Source organism: Durio zibethinus, chromosome 11 (genome assembly GCF_047325235.1).
Source record: "Durio zibethinus cultivar Kanyao isolate XHJ-2024 chromosome 11, ASM4732523v1, whole genome shotgun sequence".
Taxonomy (NCBI): Eukaryota; Viridiplantae; Streptophyta; class Magnoliopsida; order Malvales; family Malvaceae; genus Durio; species Durio zibethinus.
In genome coordinates this window covers 7162102-7182723 of record NC_143172.1, presented here as the reverse complement: position 1 = coordinate 7182723, position 20622 = coordinate 7162102, and the positions used below count along the sequence as shown (strand labels likewise).

At 36.5% G+C, this 20622-nt stretch overlaps 4 protein-coding genes across 11 annotated transcripts; 2 read left to right on the top strand and 2 right to left on the bottom strand.

The window, feature by feature from the left end:
* Positions 1–42: 42 nt before the first annotated feature.
* LOC111289545 (dnaJ protein ERDJ2A-like) lies at positions 43–10211 on the top strand. Of its 7 annotated transcripts, none has more exons than XM_022880672.2 (11): positions 43–135; positions 702–893; positions 1012–1107; positions 1291–1411; positions 1538–1644; positions 1755–1972; positions 2512–2689; positions 2799–2918; positions 7997–8083; positions 8513–8623; positions 9210–10211. In XM_022880672.2, the coding sequence occupies exons 2-11, from the start codon at positions 708–710 to the stop codon at positions 10035–10037; spliced, it is 2052 nt and encodes a 683-aa protein (XP_022736407.2). In that variant the 5' UTR covers positions 43–135; positions 702–707; the 3' UTR covers positions 10038–10211. The 7 variants fall into 7 exon arrangements, with proteins under 7 accessions (XP_022736407.2, XP_089624025.1, XP_022736405.2 ...); XM_089767899.1 differs by having other exon boundaries at positions 699–893; positions 2817–2918; XM_022880670.2 differs by having other exon boundaries at positions 699–893.
* Positions 10212–10563: 352 nt separating this feature from the next.
* Positions 10564–17936, bottom strand: LOC111289550 (pentatricopeptide repeat-containing protein At4g21190-like). Of its 2 annotated transcripts, XM_022880685.2 has the most exons (7): positions 13286–13304; positions 13025–13123; positions 12772–12856; positions 12528–12626; positions 12193–12336; positions 11870–12082; positions 10564–11194 (listed from the first exon to the last, which is right to left on the bottom strand). In XM_022880685.2, the coding sequence occupies exons 1-7, from the start codon at positions 13288–13290 to the stop codon at positions 10880–10882; spliced, it is 960 nt and encodes a 319-aa protein (XP_022736420.2). In that variant the 5' UTR covers positions 13291–13304; the 3' UTR covers positions 10564–10879. The 2 variants fall into 2 exon arrangements, with proteins under 2 accessions (XP_022736420.2, XP_089624029.1); XM_089767903.1 differs by lacking the exons at positions 13025–13123; positions 13286–13304 and adding an exon at positions 17868–17936.
* On the top strand, positions 13317–17624 carry LOC111289548 (uncharacterized protein At3g49140-like). The gene is given in 12 exon segments (XM_022880680.2): positions 13317–13472; positions 13713–13803; positions 14097–14316; positions 14537–14639; positions 14722–14789; positions 15166–15333; positions 15455–15580; positions 15757–16095; positions 16644–16796; positions 17099–17194; positions 17340–17411; positions 17413–17624. Coding segments are annotated over 12 exon segments (1548 nt in total). The 5' UTR covers positions 13317–13393; the 3' UTR covers positions 17446–17624.
* Positions 17754–19021, bottom strand: LOC111289549 (NAD(P)-binding Rossmann-fold superfamily protein). The gene has a single exon (XM_022880684.2). It carries the CDS (start codon positions 18904–18906, stop codon positions 17863–17865), a length of 1044 nt encoding a protein of 347 aa, XP_022736419.1. The 5' UTR covers positions 18907–19021; the 3' UTR covers positions 17754–17862.
* Between the last annotated feature and the right edge of the window lie 1601 nt (positions 19022–20622).

Below are 20622 nucleotides of genomic sequence, written 5' to 3'. Positions count from 1 at the left end.
AAAAAAATAACTACAAAACCCGAGAGCGTTGCTCTCTCTCGCGCACACTTTTTTTTGTTCTTTAGTACTCAGATTGGCGCCATCGTACACATTCGTCTCCGAAGCAGATCGGGGTCTGAATATTCTTTTTACGAGGTCACATAATTTCCTTTTTTCCCTTTCATTTTCTGTTGAATTTGTGCAGATATTTTAAACTTCCACTTTTTTTTGAATTTTTAATAACCACGAATGATCAATTGCAGCCAGATTTTTTATCCGAATTAGATCAACTTTCTTAAATTTTCATTCCAATTTCAGATGTCAGTTCTTTTTTATTTAGTTTTTCGTTTTTTCTTTTTTTTTTTTTCTTGAGGTTTGAGTTAATAGTTGTTTATCGACTTTGGCAGTGAACAGCTTTACTCCTCCTTTGGCTTAATTTTTTACCTACCAGTTTTATCAGTTGATAATTAGGGTTTTTCAAATTTCCCCCAATAATTGAAACTGGGGTCCAGGACCTAGCCTGATTTTATTATATTAAAAAAAATGATATTTACGAATATTTCTATGTAATTTAAGCTTTCTTCGCAGTAATTTTATTTAAAATTAATCATACTAGCTCTTCTTTTTTTTTTTTTTTTGTGCGACCATAGAAATGTAGATTATGCTAGAGTTGCTTTTTTTATTTGTGCAATAACTGACTAAAATTTTGTTTAAGGTAGAAGGTCGCCATGGCTGCTTCAGAAGAGAATAATGCATTGTTTCCGATTTTTATTTTAACAATAATGGCACTGCCTTTAGTGCCTTATACGATACTGAAGTTGTGCCGAGCGGCATCCAAAAAAACGAAGGTCATTCATTGCCAGTGTGCAGAATGCTCTCGCTCAGGGAAGTATCGCAAATCCATATTTAAGCGGGTCAGTCCTTTTGTGGTCCCTTTAATTTATTCTTTAATTTTCAATTTATGAGGAGTTTTGTACTTCGTTGCCATCTAGACTGTGTTCATGTTTCGAATTATTGATGTTTTTCTTGCAGATCTCGAACTTCTCAACATGTAGTAATTTGAGTCTGGTGCTGCTCTGGATCATCATGATATTCCTGGTTTATTACATTAAAAACATTAGCCAAGAGGTAAAAACACATTTAGTTAGAGTATGAATCATATATTGTATTCTTTGACTGTTATTCCGCTGTTAGAATTGTTGCCATCTTCTGTTGCTATTTTCATCATTCAGTTTTATCTCTTGTGATGCCTAAATTCTAGATGCTTGGCTATGAGTTACGCTAAGTGAACCACTCTTTCTTTTTATTCAGATTCAAGTGTTTGAGCCTTTCAGTATACTTGGATTAGAGCCTGGAGCTTCAGACTCTGAAATAAGGAAGGCATATAGGAGACTTTCTGTTCAATACCATCCAGATAAAAATCCAGATCCAGGTTGAAGGTGTTTTAGTTATTCAGTTGTATGAAATCTCACATATGACCTGTAGGTTAGCAAGAAAAATAAGACATTTGAATGATAATGTTTGCTTACTAATAATTGCATTTATATTAATTTTTCAGAGGCTCACAAGTATTTTGTGGAGTACATAGCCAAGGCTTATCAGGCTCTCACAGATCCAATATCCCGTGAAAATTTTGAGAAATATGGTCATCCAGATGGAAGACAAGTAACTAATCTTTTATCTTCTAGAACAAGCAGCAGTTTATTTTAATTCTAGTTATTAATATAATTAGCCCTCTTTAAGAGTTAAGACAAAGCCGTATCTTTTTCACGCAGGGTTTCCAAATGGGCATTGCACTTCCTCAGTTCTTGCTAGACATAGATGGGGCATCTGGTGGCATACTTTTACTCTGGATTGTTGGTGTTTGTATTCTCTTGCCTTTGGTGATTGCTGTCATATATCTCTCAAGGTCATCAAAGTATACCGGAAACTATGTCATGCATCAAACTCTATCCACTTACTATTACTTCATGAAACCTTCTTTGGCCCCAAGGTACTTGTCTCATTCAAAAATATTTATCATCACTAATTACTACCCCAATAGTGAATTAATTGGTATCAGATGTACGTGCACTCCATGATCTATGATAGTAATAAAAAAAAGAATGCAGTTAATGTTATCCATGCGAGCAAGAGCTGTTTTCCTTTTGTGAGTTCCTTTTTTTTAGGATGGGTGCTATAATTAGGAAATAATGCTAACCCTCCCTCTTTATTTCATGTCTAGTTACATTTGCACTTGTATTAATGAGGCATTTCCATATCATACTTGTATAACCATGTCTTACCTTGAGCTTGTGAAGTTATTGGCATATTGAGGGGTTTAAAAAAAAAGTGATGTATGGGGTGCCATTTCCGAGATTGCTGAATTCCTTGATTCTAGTGTCTTTATGAAATGCAATACCTATAGTTATTAACCTTCTTGATGTATAATTGAATCACATTTTTTTCATCCCTTCACTGTATACAATTGTGGAGTTGTTTGAATAATTGTTTTGCAAAATGATTTGATTTATTTTCTTACCTCGTTTACAGCAAAGTTATGGAAGTCTTCACTAAGGCGGCTGAATATATGGAAATTCCAGTTCGTAGGACTGATGATGAACCTCTCAAGAAGCTGTTTATGTCAGTCAGGAGTGAGTTGAATCTGGACCTTAAGAACATTAAGCAAGAGCAAGCTAAATTTTGGAAACAGCATCCTGCTATAGTGAAGGTAATTTATGCACGGAGGTTTATTTGCATTTAGAATTTAGAATGTATTTTTTTTTTTATGATTTTTGATGGAGTTTTTTATGATTGCTTTTGTCTCATTTTTTATCCAGACTGAGTTGTTGATTCAGGCACAATTAACCCGTGAATCAGCAGCCTTATCTCCAGCTCTGCTTGGTGATTTTAAGCTCATGCTAGAACTTGCACCTCGACTCCTTGAAGAACTACTGAAGGTCATATCTGCATCTATCTATCATCTCTGAGTAGACTTCTAGGACTAGTCTTCATACCATTTCACATCTTGTGAACCTGTTGTACACCTTATATGCTATAGTTTTTTTCTTGCAAACTCAATTCTCAAGTGAAAAGATAAATATGCAGTTTGTGCTTCATCTAATTACTATGTTGCCAAAACTCTCTCTATGGATACATGGAAATCCTTAAATACTTCAAGATAAGAAATTGTAAGTGTGGGAAACTCAGAAATAAAACTATGTGGAAAACTTAGAGTAAAAACTGAATGTATATTGAAAAACTGCTCATTAAGAATTATACAACTAACTAAGGGTTAAACTAGGAAACTAAATCTTCTTAAAAATTGATCCTATGATTGAGGGATTGTCTATCATTTTCCTTAATTCCAGGGATACAAATACTTAATTCTAGAGATACAAAAATAAATATACAGATTACAAGATTACAACCAGCTGTAAATGAGTGTTTTCCCACACTCCCCCTCAAGCTGGTGAATAGGTGTTTTCCATTCCCAGCATGGAAATAATTTCTTGAAATGTTGCACTGCTGAGACCTTTAGTCAACACATCTGCAAGTTGACCCTTGGTTGATACATAAGGTGTACAAATCAACCCACTGTCTAGTTTCTCCTTTATGAAATGCCGGCCTACTTCAATGTGTTTTGTTCTATCATGTTGCACAGGATTGTGTGCAATGCTTATTGCAGACTTGTTATCATAGTAGAGTCTCATTGGTCCATCCCACTTGATCTTCAAGTCTTCTAGGATAATCTTTAACCATAGTAGTTCACAAATTTCTTGAGCCATTGCTCTGAACTCTGCTTCAGCACTTGATCTTGCAATCACATTCTGTTTTTTACTCCAAGTCACAAGATTACCACTTAAGAAAGTGCAGTAGCATGAGGTGGATCTTCTATCAGTTACTAAACCTGCATAATCAGCATTTATATATGCTTCTAGAACTAGTCCCGAATTTCTTTTGAATAAGATACCTCTCCCAGGATTGGCCTTCAAATAGTGCAATACACTGTAAACAGCCAGTAAGGGCACTTTTTTAGGACTATGCATAAATTGACTTACCACACTCACAGCATATGCTATATCAGGTTTAGTATGTGAGAGATAAATGAGTCTTCCAACTAATCTTTGATACATCTCTCCATCTACAACAGCATTTTCATTAACTTCTCCAATTTTATGATTAGGATCTATAGGGGCATTTGTAGGTTTACATGCCAGCTTCCTAGTTTCCTTCAGAAGATCCATCACATATTTCTGTTGTGAGATGAAAATACCATGCTGTGAGTGAGCTACTTCAATTCCTAGGAAGTACTTCAATCTCCCTAGCTCTTTTATCTCAAATTCTCTAGCCAAACACTATTTTAAAGATTCTCTCTTTTTCATCATCTCCAATTACAATTATATCATCAACATACACTAATAGAACTGTGACTCTTCCTGAATCAGAGTGCTTGATAAACAATGTGTGATCTCCTTGACTCTGTTTATATCACATTGTTAGCATCACTTTGGTAAATCTCTCGAACCAGGCCTTAGGAGACTGTGTAAGGCCATATAAAGCCTATTTTAGCTTACATACTTTGTTTGCTTCTAGATGACCTCCAAATCCTGGTGCAACCTTCATATATATTTCTTCTTCCAGATCACCATGTAAAAAAGCATTCTTTACATCAAATTGTTGAAGTTGCCAATTATAATTTGCAACCAATGATAACACAATCCTAACTGTATTCATCTTGGCAATTGGAGCAAAGGTTTCCTGATAATCCACTCCATGGGTTTGAATGTAGCCGTTAGCCACTAACCTGGCTTTATACCTTTCAACAGTACCATCTGCCTTGTATTTTACAGTGAAAACCCATTTACACCCTACTGGATTTTTTTCTTTAGGCAACTCTACCAGTGCCCATGTCTTATTTTTCTTTAAGGCCTCAATTTCTATTTTCATGGCTTGCCTCCATTTTTCACTAGATAATGCCTCGGATAATGTAGTTAGAACAAAAATAGTGTTTAGGCTCACAAGAAAATTTTTGTGGGATGGTGAGAATTTTTCAAATGACACAGGATTAGAGATTGGGTATAGTGGATGCTTAGTACATTCTTTGGTTCCTTTCCTAATGTCAATAGGCAAATCATAATCACTAGTTATAGTTTTAGGAGATTCATGCTCATTTTGAGAAACAAAGTAAAAAACTGTAGTTACCTCATTTTTGAAGTTAGGATCAGGTTCTTGGACTGGCACTAGTTTAGGATCTGGAACTTTCCTTCTTGAGTACACTTGTAATTCCTTCATAGAATCAAGAACAATATTATCCTTTGTCACATCTTCTGTGTTTGGAATGGGTTTAGACTCAAATTCAGTGTTTGACTTGGGCTCAGTAGGCACATGTTTCAACTCAGAAGAATTAATGGGTGAAAATGTTGAAAATGAGGACAAATCAAGCAAAAAAAAGTCTTTATCATTATCTTCCATGAATGAAGTCTCCCCCTGAAGATAAGATTGAGTAAAAAATGGTTTACTTTCTTCAAAAGTGACATCTGCGACACATAGAATTTTTTAGTAGGAGGATGATAGCACTTATACCCTTTCTGAGTTGATTAATACCTCACAAAGATACATTTAATTGCTCTTGGATCCAACTTTCCCCCATTATGACTGTGAACATGAACAAAACTGTGAACATGAACAAATGATGTGCAACCAAATATCTTTGGTGTAAGGTTGTTTGTGGTATTGAGGTTGAGATAGAATTGTGAAAATAGTTTTATAGGAGTTTTAAATCCCAAAACCCTTGAAGGTAACCTATTTATAATGTGTGTGGTAGTGAGAACAGCTTTCCCCCAGTAAGATTTGGGTACATTTGCTTGAAAAGGGAAGGCTCGGGTTGTGGCTAGTAAATGGCTGTTTTTCCTCTCTGTCACTCCATTCTACTGTGGAGTATTAATACAAGATGACTCATGGATAATCCCTTCATTTTGGAAATAGGTGGATAGACTCTGGTTGAAATAGTCTCTTGCATTATCAGACCTAAATTTCTTGATTCTCACTCCAAATTGATTTTGGATCATGTTTTGGAAGCTTAAAAATACACTATTCACATCTGATTTGGATTTTAGTAAAAAAAACCCAAGAAACCTTGGTGCAATCATCTATGAATGAAACAAATCATCTTGCATCAGAAATATTAGGAATTGTAGAGGAAGCCCAAATGTCACTATGAATAAAGTAAAAAGGAGTAGAACTTCTTTTGTTACTAATTAGAAAATACACGTCTGTGCTTTGCAAGTTCACAAACATCACAATGAAAATCTTTGACGTTTAATCCTTTGAACAAAGAAGGAAACATGTTTCTCAAAGTTCCAAAAGAAGGATGTCCAAGAAGAAAATGATAAAGTCAGATTTTTTCTTTAGTGGAAGATTTTTCAAAAAGAAATGACAAAGGTAAACTATTCTTGATATTACTTGTGTTGTTTGATGTCTCAAGATCGTATAGCCTTCTTCTTAGCAAGTCCAATCCTCTTCCCCAAACTCTGGTCCTGAAATTCACAATAAGAGGGATAAAAAATCACTTTGCAGTTCATATTTCTGGTAAGTTTTTGTACAGATATCAAATTAGTAGACAATCTAGGAATATGAAGAACGTTTTTAAGAACAAACGAGGGATTAATTTGAACATCTCCTAATCCTGCCACTGTAGTAAGTGAACCATTTGCAACAATAATTTTCTTATTATTAGAACACAGGGTGTATGTACTAAATTTTTGTGAGGAATATGTCTTATAGTTTGTGGCTCCTGAGTCAATGACCTAAGAACTCGTAATAGACTTAATCGAGACATTTAATCCATGAGAACCAGAAGCTTTACCTGAACTAGAGACCTTACCCAAGGAACATACCACAGTAAGCTTTTCAAGGGTTTTCAATAGCTTTCTCAGCTTTTCAATCTCTTCTCTATCCAATTCTCTTTGTTTTCGAGACATCTGTAATACTACGATGATTTTCCCAGTTGACACTTCTTCAAATTGGGTGGTAGTGATATCTTTCTTTGAATTGAAACAAGTCTTAAGATATAATTAGAAATGACTCTTAGCAATGAAGGCTAAAGAAGGGAAAAATAAAATGGCTACGAAGGCCTTAACAGGGTTCGGCAATGAAGGCCTAAACAGGGTTCGGCAATTAAGGCCTAAACAGGGTTCGGCAATGAAGGCCTAAAATAGAAGTTAGCAATGAAGGCTGAAAAATTTTGCTTCCCAAAAAGAGCCTAAAGCTTTGATACCATGTAAAAAACTTAGAATTAAAATTGTGGAAAACTAAGAGTAAAAACTGAATGTATATTGAAAAACTGCTAATTAAGGATTATATAAGAACCTTAGTTTATATACAACTAACTAGGGATTAAACTAGGAAACTAAATCTTCCTAAAAATTGATCCTATGATGGAAGGATTGTTTATCATTGTCCTTAATTCTAGGGATACAAATACTTTATTCTAGAGATACAAAAATAAATATACAAATTACAAGATTACAACTAGTTGTAAATAAGTGTTTTTCCTCAGTAAGATTTGGCTCATATAAACTACTCTTTGTTTAATTAAATGAGTTGAATAGAATTCATGTTGTTATGTGCACAACATGCCAATGTCATTTGAAAGGTCTAAACCACCCCCTTGCATTGTCTAGCAGTTTTAGATGCTAAGAACATATGATTAAATTTAAAAAAGTAGGCCAAAAAAGGACAGATTCCGGTGTGAATGATACAATCAAATTATAGACTAATGTGCAAGAAGCTAAATGAAAAACTATTGCAAACAATTAGTGCTACAAGCAATCGTATTGAAGTATTAGATTTGTATGAAAGATAAAATGGGCATGTTTACTTATGGGGTGTTGCCCATAAGTACCATGTTCTCATGCATTAGCCTGTTAGCTCATTTTATTCTACCCTTATGCTCTTTTCTTTGTCCAAATTGCTCTCATTTACGTATAGCTTTAATGTGTAATCTCTGTTATTAATTCTGTATCCTCTATTCCAGATGGCAGTTATACCTCGTACTGCCCAGGGTCATGGATGGCTGAGGCCAGCTGTCGGAGTTGTTGAGCTTTCTCAATGTATTATTCAGGTGCTTATTTGGGGAAAATTAGCTACTGGTTATCATATAGTCATTTCTATGTTTTTGAGTTATACATAAGCCAGTTTTTTATCATGATCTATTAAAATTCTGAATACAGTATTTAACTCCATACTTTTTTTGAAATAATTAAAGTTGGTCTTTGTATGTCCTCCCCTTTTTTCTTTGAACAAACACTTCCCTCCATCCTGCTCAATTCCTCTTGATTTTCTTGGCGTAAGCCGATAACATTATAGCTTCTAAGGTTTTTAATGTTCTTGCTTACTAAAATTACTTTATGAGATAATAATAAATAAATCCATAATAATTTTTAATTTTTGATTGTTTGTTATCTTTCTTGGTGACAGATGCCAATATGCTGGAATTGCCCTGTTTTTTAGTCCATATTAATGCTTGGTGTTATTTATTGATTTAACACAGGCTGTTCCACTCAGTGCAAGAAAGACAACTGGAGGATCTACTGAAGGTGTTGCATCTTTCTTGCAGCTGCCGCATTTTAGTGAGGCTGTCATAAAAAGGATAGCTCGCAAGGTAAGTAAGAAAATGTCAGCAAGAATGCATGCTGCTGTTTAACATTTCACCTTCTAGCTGTCAATAAGGAGCCAAATTTCTATGATGGCCTACGTAGGAAATTTAATGTAATGAGCTTTGGTGCAGTCACTTTATATATTTTTGGCTATTAAATACTTGTTGTACTTGGCTAAATATAGCCCAAAATTTTGATAAAATCTTCTAAATCTAAGTTTCGCATTTGAAATGGTGATACATTCTAGAATCCTACTTTAGTTTACGGTACAAACTACAAAGGAAACATTCTTACTTGTTCTGTATAACTTGGATTACTTTGAGACACCTATCTGCTTGGGCTTTAAAAAACAGGATTTGAGTGGTGCAAAATGATAAATATATAGGAAGATTCTGCTCATTTTGGGAGCTTCAAATGATCTTTGTGACTTTCCTTAATTAGACTTAAGCAGGGAGTATCTGTTCAAACAAACAGAGATAGTTCCTTTGAGGTTTTCTTTTTCTTAAGCCCCTACCGCAATTTATTTACATATTTATTTTTCGTTATTTCCATTTGATCTCTTGGTTAAGAGTTCTTGATTTTCAATTGCAGAAAGTGAGAACATTTCAAGAACTTCGAGAAATGATCATGGAGGATCGCGCTGAACTTCTAAATCAAGCAGCTGGATTTTCTCCTGCTGAAGTACAAGATGTTGAGATGGTATTGGAAATGATGCCGTCCTTGACAATTGAAGTTACATGTGAGACTGAGGGTGAAGAGGGTATACAAGAGGGGGACATTGTGACAGTTCAAGCTTGGATAACACTCGAGCGTGGGAATGGCTTGACTGGTGCTCTTCCCCATGCCCCCCATTTCCCATTACCCAAGGAAGAAAATTTCTGGTTTTTACTTGCGGATACTGTCTCAAACAATGTGTGGTTTTCCCAAAAGGTGAGCTTCATGGATGAAGCTGCAGCAATAACTGCTGCTTCAAAAACAATTCAGGAGACAATGGAGGTTTCAGGAGCAAGTGTTAAGGAGACAAGTGAAGCGGTTAAAAAAGCTGTAGAGAAGGTTCGAGGTGGCTCCAGATTGGTGATGGGCAAATTGCCAGCCCCAATGGAAGGGAATTACAATCTGACTTGTTACTGTTTGTGTGACTCCTGGATAGGCTGTGATAAAAAGACAAACTTGAAGATTAAAATTCTCAAAAGAACTCGGGCAGGCACCCGTGGTGTTCATGTTTCAGAAGAAGGACCTCTTGTTGAGGATGGAGTTGAAGAGGAAGAGGCGAATGAGGAGGAGTATGATGATTATGAGAGCGAGTACAGTGAAGATGAGGAAGATGACAAGGATACAAAAAAGAAGGGTCCTGTGGCTAATGGCACCATGCATGAGAAAGGCTCAAGCTCTGAAGGTTCAGGCACAGATGAGGAATGAAACAAATAATTGCATTCATCAATTAGAAGAATCGGCCACCCTCTTTTTTCTTTTTGTACTTTTTAAAAGTTGGTGAATAACTTAACGACCATTACAAGGATAGATACCAATATTTTGCTCATTAGTTGGCAGAGATTCATAGTTTTGATACCATAAACGTGTGAGTTTAACCTATTTAAGCCTGTCGAGTTCAAATTTTCATTCCAAATGGCTAACAAGGTACAATCATAACACAGAATAGAAGGGGTCAGTCTGATTAGCTGGTGTGTTGTGAAGCATGACACAAGTTATGACACCCTTATCATCAGCCTTATTTCCCCTGGTGTTGCCTCCTTTTACACGCCATGGCTACCAAATGTGTTTTAATTTTTAAAGCGGAAGGCTTGACCAAACTCTCCGTACGTTGCAATATTTTTTAACTCACCCTCTAAATAAATTTCTGTATCAAGTAAATTAAGAGTCATTCAGCAATGGTGTTTACACTTCAATTTGACATACAAAAGATAGCATCCATATCAACCATGAATCACCAGCAAGAAAGCAAGGTTACAACCTTTGTATCATATATTCAATCTTCAATTTGTCAAATATTTTAATTTGTCCAGATGCCCAAAAAAAAAAAAAAAAGTTCTTACGATCCCACAACTTGCTTAGTTTACATGAATCCCAGACCTAACCTAGTCCCGATAAGGATCGTGCTGATACAAAATAACATAACATGACATAAGAAAGGATTGTTCATTCTTGTCATACAACCTTCCTTAACTTGCTCCTGAGATCGAATATATTGCATTTCACTATGAAGGCCAACGGCTGTGCTGGATGTAAGACTATTTGATCAATCAAGAAGTTATGTTAGCTTCAGTAGCAAATGCATTTGAACTTGCGTCAGCTTCCTCGTCCAATAAACTCAAATTCTTTTCAGTTTCCTTGTCCTCAGTGACACCTTTGACAATTTTATCAAATTCCTGTAGCTGCTTTACTTGAATTTTGACACACTTTCCTTTGATGTATCTATATTCCCATTTTGGTGGTGGATATTTCTTTTTTAACTTGTCATACTTGTCCAACATGCCCAATTGTAGGAAGACATTTCCAACCATTGAAACAACTGATACACTTGGTTTGACACCAAGCTCTTCCATGTCAGCAAATACCTACAATAGTACAGCTACAAGTTACATTAGTACGATGTAGAGAAGTTTAGAGCATCCATTATAAAAAACTACTGAGAGGGTTGTAACGTATCTAAAACTTAAATTACTAAGGCTCTCTTTGCTTCATGCTTTTGCTTTTTACATTTTGTTTTTTCCAATAAAAAGTTGAAAGCATAAAATAAAAGATGAACTGAAAACCAGAGACAAATAATATAAAGCAAAAGCGCCAACCCAACAAAACTTAAACTAATTAAAAAATTACAATATAAGTGTATATTTAACTAGTACCTAAAATCAAACTGATTATCATTTTAGGTCAATAGAAGATGTAAAAACAAGAGGAAAATGACTCCATGCACTGCTCTGTACCCATATTGACAAAGAAGCTCATCAAAAACAGGAAGAGGTGTCAGATTTGAAATTACCGGACCAACGAGATTTCTACCCTAAGGTGTTCCAATATCACATCATTTTCATTTTCACTAACCATCTAAATTGTGCTACACTGATTTTTAAGGGAGCATAAACCAGACTTGGGATGGTAATTAGAAGCAGTATATTGCTTAGTTGGAGAAATCATTGAAAGATAGAAGAAATGCCTAACCTATACATTCAAATTATGATAAAGCACACCATTGAAATAAGAGAGTCTTGAATGAGATGACATTACAATACCTCAAACATCTTCTCATGCATGCCCCTGTGATGGTAAATTGAAATCATTTTATCAAAGAAAATACGCGGTGTGCTTTCTAAATTATCAGAAAATAGTTTTCCCCACAGGTCTTCAGCCTCATCAAGTCTCCCATCCTCTGCTAAAGCATTCAGTAAGGTGAAATAGGTTCCCATCGTTCTTCCTTGACCTTTGCTTAACATCCACTTTATCACCTGCAAATGCAACCTCACTTTCTTAGAAGTAGCTCTATTTTAGGTAGAAAGCCAAAGCAAAGATAAAAGTTAAAGAGAAAAAGAAAGGAATAAGAAATGACGGACATTACCTGAATTATTCTCTTCCATTCTTGTTCATTCTGAAGGATCTTCAATGCTTTCTTCACTGTAATTAGAGGGAACTCTAGTTCCCATGCAATGAACGAGTCGAGAGCCCCGTAAACTTCCTCCTTGACATTTGACAGTTCCATTACCTAAATATGCATGGCCAATAATAGATGATTATAATCTCAAGATGGCTATAAAAAGAATCAAATTCCTGTCCATTTTACCATGAAAAATCAGCTTAACTCACCCATTTCAGAATCAGCAACCTACAACTATATTTATTTTTGGTAATATTTAACTTATAAAAGCTAAGATAGTAAAGCAAAGAAGAGCTTACACAAGTAACAAGTTTTGCTGATTTTGAGACAGTCCCAATTCTCTTCCTTGATTTCCATACCCGAGGATACCGAGGTCTTGGACCTTTTGCAGCGCATACCTGAAAATTATTTGAGAATTACTAATTCATCAAAACTTCCATAAAAAAATTTTAAAAATTTCACATTCCGTACATCTTCTCCTTCTCTCTTTAGCGCTCAAAAGGAGCAAAATTTATATAAAAAAAAATCCACTTGAAAACGTACCACGGTATTCCTTGGGCTCTGGGTAATTTTCACTGATTCCAATCTTTTAGTAATAATTGGCAGAGCATATCTACAGCGAAGCATCCTGACATAATGCAAAACCAGAGAGAGAGAGAGAGAGAGCATTAGTTAACATTAACAAAGAAATTTTCTTGCTTTTAAAAGCTACAAAATGCTTAAATTGTCTATTCCAGTATTTTCTCAGCAACCAAACAAATTACTCAAAAGAGAGAAACTGACAACAGAGGCATACCGGTTAGCGAGTTTGAGGGTTGAGACAACAAATTTCAATGTTTGAGACCCGAGAGAGTGTGTCAATGTCGTAAACAGAAGATTTTTTTCTTCTGATTTCCTAATTATCCAAGCAACAACAAAATGGCGTCATTTCCGTTTCTCGGAGTTTATATGTCTTTTTCTCTCACAGAACATTATTTACATCCATTTATATTTCTCCACGTGTACGATTGCAAAAATACAAAATCTCATTTGCCGCAGACGAACTCCACCCACATACCTCATCTTCTCACGTTAGCTCTTCGAAGAGAGAGGACGCCTGTGCATCACAAAGATCGCGCACTCGCATTTCCGGAGAGAGAAACAAAAAACCCAATTAATTTTTGAAATGATGATGATGATTGAATCAGCTATGGCCGTCCGATTTCCCGCCGCCACAAATTTCTGCTCCTCATCCACCTTACACCGTAACTCCCTCCCCCTATCCTTCTCCTTTTTCTTTTGCCTTTTCGAAAATCATGACCTTTTTATGCTGTTTTCGGCTTCTTAGAAAAGCTGACCGAGTTACTTAAGCAGCTCAACTCAAGTCAGCTGCAACGAAGGGCTTGAAATGTTTAGTTTTTATTTTAAAGCTTTCTTGCAATTTCTTGGCAGTCAAACGGAGACTTAACCGTTTTGCATATGTTGTGCATGTACTGTTTGAGTAGATTATCGTCCTACGTGCAGCTCCGATGAGGTTACTAGTTGCCACGTCACCTCTCGCCGGCTGTTTCGCCGTGGCATCTTCGACGTAACGTGGTACTAAGTTTAATTTATATTTTCCTTTTTTTAGTAATTACTTGTTAGAAATTTCATCGTTTGCTGTGATTTTAAAATTTTATCCTAAGTAACTCATTTTTATTCTTCAAGAGAAAGGAACGGTGGAATGATGCATTATCTATGAAATATCATAAATTGATTGAATTCTAATCCTAAAAGGGGAAAAATTAGTGTTTTTCCTTTGGATTTTTCAATTTTTCGTGTATTTTGTAAAATGTTTCTGGAGATTAAGATAGTAGTTATGAATGTTAAGGCTTATGAGTTGTATGCAGGAATAGATTTCAAAGACTAAATAGTGCTTTCCTTTCGAGAAGGACTCTCATAAAGAATAACATTCGAGCGACAACAGAGCATTTAGGTTCACCATCCGATCCTACCAAGCAGAATGGAAGGCCACATTACCATCCATTTGAGGAGATTGGTGAGTCGACATCTAAAAATAGAGATGATGCTACACTCACAGCTGCAGAAACCTCTAGGACCATCATCGAGGTATATTGCATTAATTGTTGATTACAGAATCAACTTCCACAGGAATGGCTTTTAGTGTAATTAATATGTTTGTATATGGTATTCTTGTGTGTTATTCTTGAAGGAAAGTAAATTAGATGCATTTTGGTTTGGTTAACATTTGGAAGATGTCCTCTTATGCTTTTGATTCCTGCTTTTCAGCCAGAACAGGCTAATGTTGGCTGTAGTATGTCATTTTCAGGTGAATAGTAAAGCAACACTTATGTTTACGGCAATGATTCATGGTGAAGTTCATGAAAATATTATGTGGCCAGACTTGCCTTATGTAGCCGACGAACATGGAAGTAAGTTGACTATTCTCGTTTCAGGTATTTGAGCTTGACAGCCTCAACTAGCAAATTGAAGTTTTGCTCTGATGCCTTGCAGATATATACTTTCAAGTGAAAAGTGATGAAGATATTTTGCAAGGTCTTACTGTGGAAAATAACTTTGTGGTATGCAACATTTTCTTGCTGACAAACTTGCCAATGCATGATTTGTGCATATGCTGAAATGCCTGCATGCATGTCTCAAGATGGTGCTTAGATCTTGCACACAGTTTTCTCTTTTCTAATTTGACATTAGTATCATTTGTCTGTATAACCCATTCATAACTAAGATTTCTTGAGAAATGTGGTGCATACGGTATTTAAAATCATTGATTTGACATGTTAATGAACACATCATTCTAATCAGCAAATGGGCTTCATTTTAAGTAAATTTGAATTTTATAAGAATAATAATTTTTAGTTGTATATGAGAAAAGGTCAGCTAAGAATTGTCTTGTTTGCTGCTGTGTTCCTTAAAGCTTATGTAGTTTATATAATACAGCAAGTCATAATAGGCTTTGATACTACGGAAATCATGAAGGAAATCAAGTTATCAGGTCCATCAGAAGTTGATTTTGGAATTGAGGAAATTGAGGATGAAGATAGTGATATCGAAGATATTGATGAAGATGAGGATGAGGATGACGATGTTGAAGAAGATTATGATGAGGTTTGACCCTATCCCTTTTTCTCCATTTTCCTTTCAAATTTAACTTATACATGAAATTTGCTTTTTATACGAGATGTTTTCGCTAACCTGTCTACTGTATATATTAATTTTTTTTTTGTAGGATTGGGTTGCTGCTCTTGAAGATGAAGATGATCAAGATGACTCTGATGGGACACTTGGAGACTGGGCAAAATTGGAGACTATGCGTTCGTCCCATCCAATGTACTTTGCCCAAAAGTTGACTGAGGTAATGACACTGTATGTTGATAATAAAGGCAAATTAGTGTACAAGCAGTGCTAGGAAGATGACATGAAGTAAAATCCACGTTCATGGCAACATAGCATTTAATAACATGTATTAAGTTTGAGTTTAAGTACCATAACATTGTCCCAATGGTTTTTATCTTTATTTCTGTTTTGTAGGTTGCTTCAGATGATCCTGTAGACTGGATGGAGCAACCTTCGGATGGTTTAGCTATCCAAGGCCTTCTAAGGCCTGCCTTCATTGAAGAACATTCTGAAATTCAGAAGCATATGTCTGCCAATCAGTCTCGTAGTTCTGATACAAATCAGGTTGAGAAAGTTGTGGGAGACAAAATAGAAGAACTTAGTATAATTAATGGTCACAGAAATGAATTAGGGTCATCGGGAGATAGTTCAACATCAGAAGAATCAGAGAAAAATGAAATCTCAATAAATGGGTCTTCGTTTTATAAATTAGAGATGATTAAAATTCAGCTAATTACAGCACATGGACATCAGGTTTGTAAAAGGCTTTCATGTTCTATCGTTTTCATCTCTTTTCTTCTGTAAATTTGGTTTAATTAACGTGTGAATATCCTTTTTTACGTGCATGAGATAGCATCCACAGTTATGTTCTTAAATACTGGGTTAGTTCTCAGCTAGAATAATCAAGTTGCTGATTGAGATGCATTGTTTGTTGCTGTAATGAAGAGACATTCTTTTGTAGCTGGATGGTCTCCGTCTCCTCATATATTTTGCAACATAGAAAGATCATTCCATGGAATAATTAAGTGCTACAAAGTCCAGAATTCTGCCAACAAAATTTTTAGTTAAGACAGATAGGTCAATTGCCTTTTCGGCAATATTAAAGGTTTTTCTATGATACAACCTCTTATTTTCATAGCACCTGTTGCATCAACTACTTTGTGACAAATCAGATGCTTTTTCTGGCCTGTCTTTGCTATTGCTAGTAGGAGTAATATTTTCTTCTTTTTTTAGTTTTCTTTTTGGCCTTTTTCCTCCATATAAAATTTCGGGACAATAATTGATTTCTTCTGCTTGTCCAGACAGATGTTGAATTAGAAGACTTCAAGCAAGCTCAACCTGATGCTATTGCACACACAGCTGCCAAAATTATATCTCGCCTAAAAGCTGCTGGAGAGAAGACCATACAAGCACTCAAATTACTCTGTTGGAGAAGCAAGGGTATTCAAGTCGAGGTAAAAAAATAAAAAATAAGTAAATAAAAATAAAGGTTATGAAATCAATTTGGTATGTGCAAGTCTGCTGTCTAGATTTTTGTTGAGCTACAGCCACGCTATTTGACTATTTTGCAATGTCTCCTCTAAGAAAAAGGAGTCATTGCCCTAATATACCCCAATTACCTGTCCATCACCATTTAAGTTGGAAGGAAACGTTATACCATGAGAAACCTGTCTGGCCTTGATATTATTTTTGCGTTAGCTAAGACATTTTATTGATGTTTTAAATGATTATTCATTTTCTTTGCTATCCATTGTAGGAGGTAGCTATAATCAGTGTGGATTCCCTTGGATTTATCGTGAGAGTTTGCTCTGGAACCCAAATTGAAACCTTAAGATTTGCATTTAACACCCGGGTATATTAGTTATATATCCCTTGCCTTTTTTCTTTGTTCTTTTTTAAAATCATTATTGATGTACAATATGCCAGCAGTGCTTAAAATCAAGTTTCCATAACTAATAATCTTGCCACCTTTGTTTGAATTGAATTGCACTTTGCAGGCCACTTCAGAGTATAGTGCTGAGAGACAACTTAACGATTTGTTGTTCCCGAGGAGCCATCAAAAGCCACATAAAAAGAAAACAGGCTCCTCAAAATGAATGCTAAAAGTTGTCAAATAGAGGATGTCCAGCTTAGTTCTGGACGGTTTCTTGTATATGGCAGGCTCAAAGAAGAAAAGGAAAAAACCTTGCAGTCTGCTATCGAATGTATTTGTTAATGCGGTAATGATTATTGGTGTATTCTTTTCTTCAATCATTTTTCCTTGATGGAAATGTAATTTAATCTACCTACGATCAAGCAGAAAAGTGTATGGAACTAAAGGCTCCTTCTCTAGAAGCCAATTCAAAAACAGGTTTCCAATCAAGCAAAATGATAGAATCTTCAAACATCTAAGGTTAAATGGCAGATATGAATTAGTTTAAAATGTAAAAGCTAGATTATTCATTTGTAGCAGTTGACAAGGTTCATTGCTATTGAACACACGATGAAAATAAATGAAGCCGGACAAGGACATGTCTAAGTCTAACCTCTGTTCTTGAGGTAAGTTTCGTAGACCAATTGTGCTGCCAGAATGTCCACAACAGCAGAACCAACAGATTTAAACACAGTAATATCCTCAGAATTCCTCCTCCCAACCCTCTCTCCTTTAATCAACTCCACCAAATTTCCCCCAACATCTTCCTTCCCAATAACCCCTCTCTCGAAAGCACCCACCAGTTCCCCTGCCTCCATCAGAGCCGCCTCATTGTCAACATAAACTCTCCCTCTCCTTATTGCCTCATCATCACATTCCTTCATTGTATGCGTAAACGACCCAACCAAATCCAAATGCGCCCCTGCCTTCAATCTCTCACCTTTAACAAGCGGCACTTCAGAATTTGTAGCACAGCTAACAATATCTCCCAATTCAATGATTTCCTCCAGTGACTCATTGCTCTCGAAACAAACCCCATTATATTCATCCCTTCCTCGCAGATTCTCAGCCAAGTCAGTGGCTTTCTCAATCGTTCTGTTCCAAATTATCACCTTTTGCAAACTGGGATTAGCTGCTAAATGGGCTTTGATCAAATGAGGTGCCAAATTGCCTGCACCAATCATGACAAGGACTTTGCTGTCATTTCTTGCCAATATTTTTGAAGCCAAGCCTGATACACATGCAGTTCTGTAAAGGGTCAATACGGTTCCATCCACAGATGCCAATGGTTGCCCGGTAGTTGAGTTGAAGAGCACGTAATTAGCATGCACACAAGGTAAGTTTACGGTTGAGTTTTGTGGGAAATACGTGACGAGCTTGACACCTATGTAGGGAAGAGATGGGGATGAGGACCAGGAGGGCATGAGGAGAAGAGAGGAGGATGGTGAGAGGGGGTAATTTTGGCGGATTGGGTTATTGATTGTGGAGGAGACAGTGGGAAGAGAAGAATGAAAGTGTCGGATCAACGAGTGGTGGGAAACTATGGAGTGAAGAGATTCGGAGATGAAGATTGGGGAATTGATGCTGCTGCTGAGATTTGCGTTAGTGTTTTGGGGGTTTTCACTATTGATTGGGTTTGGTTTCGATGCCATTGGAGATAATTTGGAAGGAGAGGAAGAGAAGCTGGTGGAAGAACCCGAGAAGAGGCGACCAAGACTTTGCTTTTAAAAAAAAATGATCGGGAGTTGCGGGTCAAACTACTCTAAATAGTAGTACCCACCCTTACATGTTGAAGACCATACCAATACCTTTGCCAAAATGAGTTGCCAGCCTTGAGAATTTCTACAATAGCCACTTGTGCATCACTCACTCTCGACCATAAGAGAATCAAATCCATGGTCCCTTGCTAAACCCAGACCAAAAAGGATGGCTTCAGCATGAAGAGGAGAAGCAACATGATCTACTCGCACTCAAGAGGACTACTCCACTCCATTCCTAGTCCAGCCATGCCCTCATCAGAGCATCAAACGAGGCATCCATGTTCACCTTCCACTCCTGAGCAGAAGGTGGTTTCCAAGTCAGCATGGGCTCGTCCATCCACCTATCATTCACAGCAACTAATTTGAAGAATTTCATTGCTAGCCCATGCGAGAAGCTGAGTTGATAATAGCTATACGAACACTACTAACAGAATCGTGGTAGCATTTGTTCCTGTTTGACCAAATCAACCATAAACACATTAAGGCTGCACTCCAACTGATTATGCTGATTTTTCGTTATCAGGAAGTTCAACCAGAATTCCGAAGAATCATTCCACTTATCCAAGAAAGGTAACAGCCACACTGATTCATTATCAACTCCACAAACGACTCATTATCAACTGAAAATCCCCGTGTTCTGCAGAGCAAGCACATTTGATTTTGGGCATGACTCTGGCTTTCCAAATTAAATTCCAAACCAGGGATAGATGCGCCAGCCTAGGAACATCCCTGCCCAAAACCCTTCTAGCCAAAAATTATGCTTACTTATCCTATAAAATTCATCCAGCAAAGATTCAGTCCATATCAGTTTATCCAATGAGCTCCTACGACTCAAAGGTAAATGAAGGATGGCCTCATCATCCGCGGGGAAATATAACTCAAGTATCATTTCAGCATTCCATTTCCTCACCTAGTGGTAATTAAGCCAGCCACCAATAGCAAATCATTAGCATCATCTGGACGTCTACGTTGGTTGCTCGGTGGCTTATTAAGCCACTTACTATTCCAAACATCTACTTGTGCTCCATCTTCCACTCTCCAATGAAGGCCCTCCCACTAAAACTTCTCTACCAGCCAACAGACTTCATATAAAAGAAGGATTCGTTCCTAACTCAGCATTTAAAACAGTTGAATTAGTAAATTGCCTAGCTTTAAGAACCTTAAAACATAAAGGAGAATCACTCTGAACTAATCTCCAACAATGCTTGGCTAGAACAAGATTGAAAGTTTCAAAATCTTCCTCAAAAAATAAACTAGAATCACTATGCACCAATCTCCAACATTGCTTGGCTAGAAGAACAAGATTGAAAGCTTCAAAATCTTGAAGTCCTAGCCCTCCATCCAACTTGGATAAACATAAATCATCCCAGCATCTCCAACGAATGCTCTTTTTAGCATTGTTATCACCCCACCAAAAACCAGCAGTAATCATGTTAAGCTCATACATGAAACTCTTGCGTAACTTGAAACAACTCATACAATACATAGGTATTGCTTTGAGCCACCGCCTGAATCAAAACTGCTTTCCCTGCATAAGACGGTTTACCCTTCCAACCTTCCAGTCTTCTCACACCTTATCCTTTATCTTCTGAAATTCAATCTTCCATG

Coding starts and splice junctions, on each gene's coding strand:
- LOC111289549 (XM_022880684.2), bottom strand. CDS start 18,906: ATGGCATCGAAACCAAACCCAATCAATAGTGAAAACCCCCAAAACACT.
- LOC111289545 (XM_022880672.2), top strand. CDS start 708: ATGGCTGCTTCAGAAGAGAATAATGCATTGTTTCCGATTTTTATTTTA. Junction 1,108..1,290: donor TTAAAAACATTAGCCAAGAG/GTAAAAACACAT, acceptor CTTTTTATTCAG/ATTCAAGTGTTTGAGCCTTT. Junction 2,690..2,798: donor AGCATCCTGCTATAGTGAAG/GTAATTTATGCA, acceptor TTTTTTATCCAG/ACTGAGTTGTTGATTCAGGC.
- LOC111289550 (XM_022880685.2), bottom strand. Junction 12,857..13,024: donor ACCCTCAAACTCGCTAACCG/GTATGCCTCTGT, acceptor GCATTATGTCAG/GATGCTTCGCTGTAGATATG. Junction 11,195..11,869: donor TGCATGAGAAGATGTTTGAG/GTATTGTAATGT, acceptor GTACTATTGTAG/GTATTTGCTGACATGGAAGA.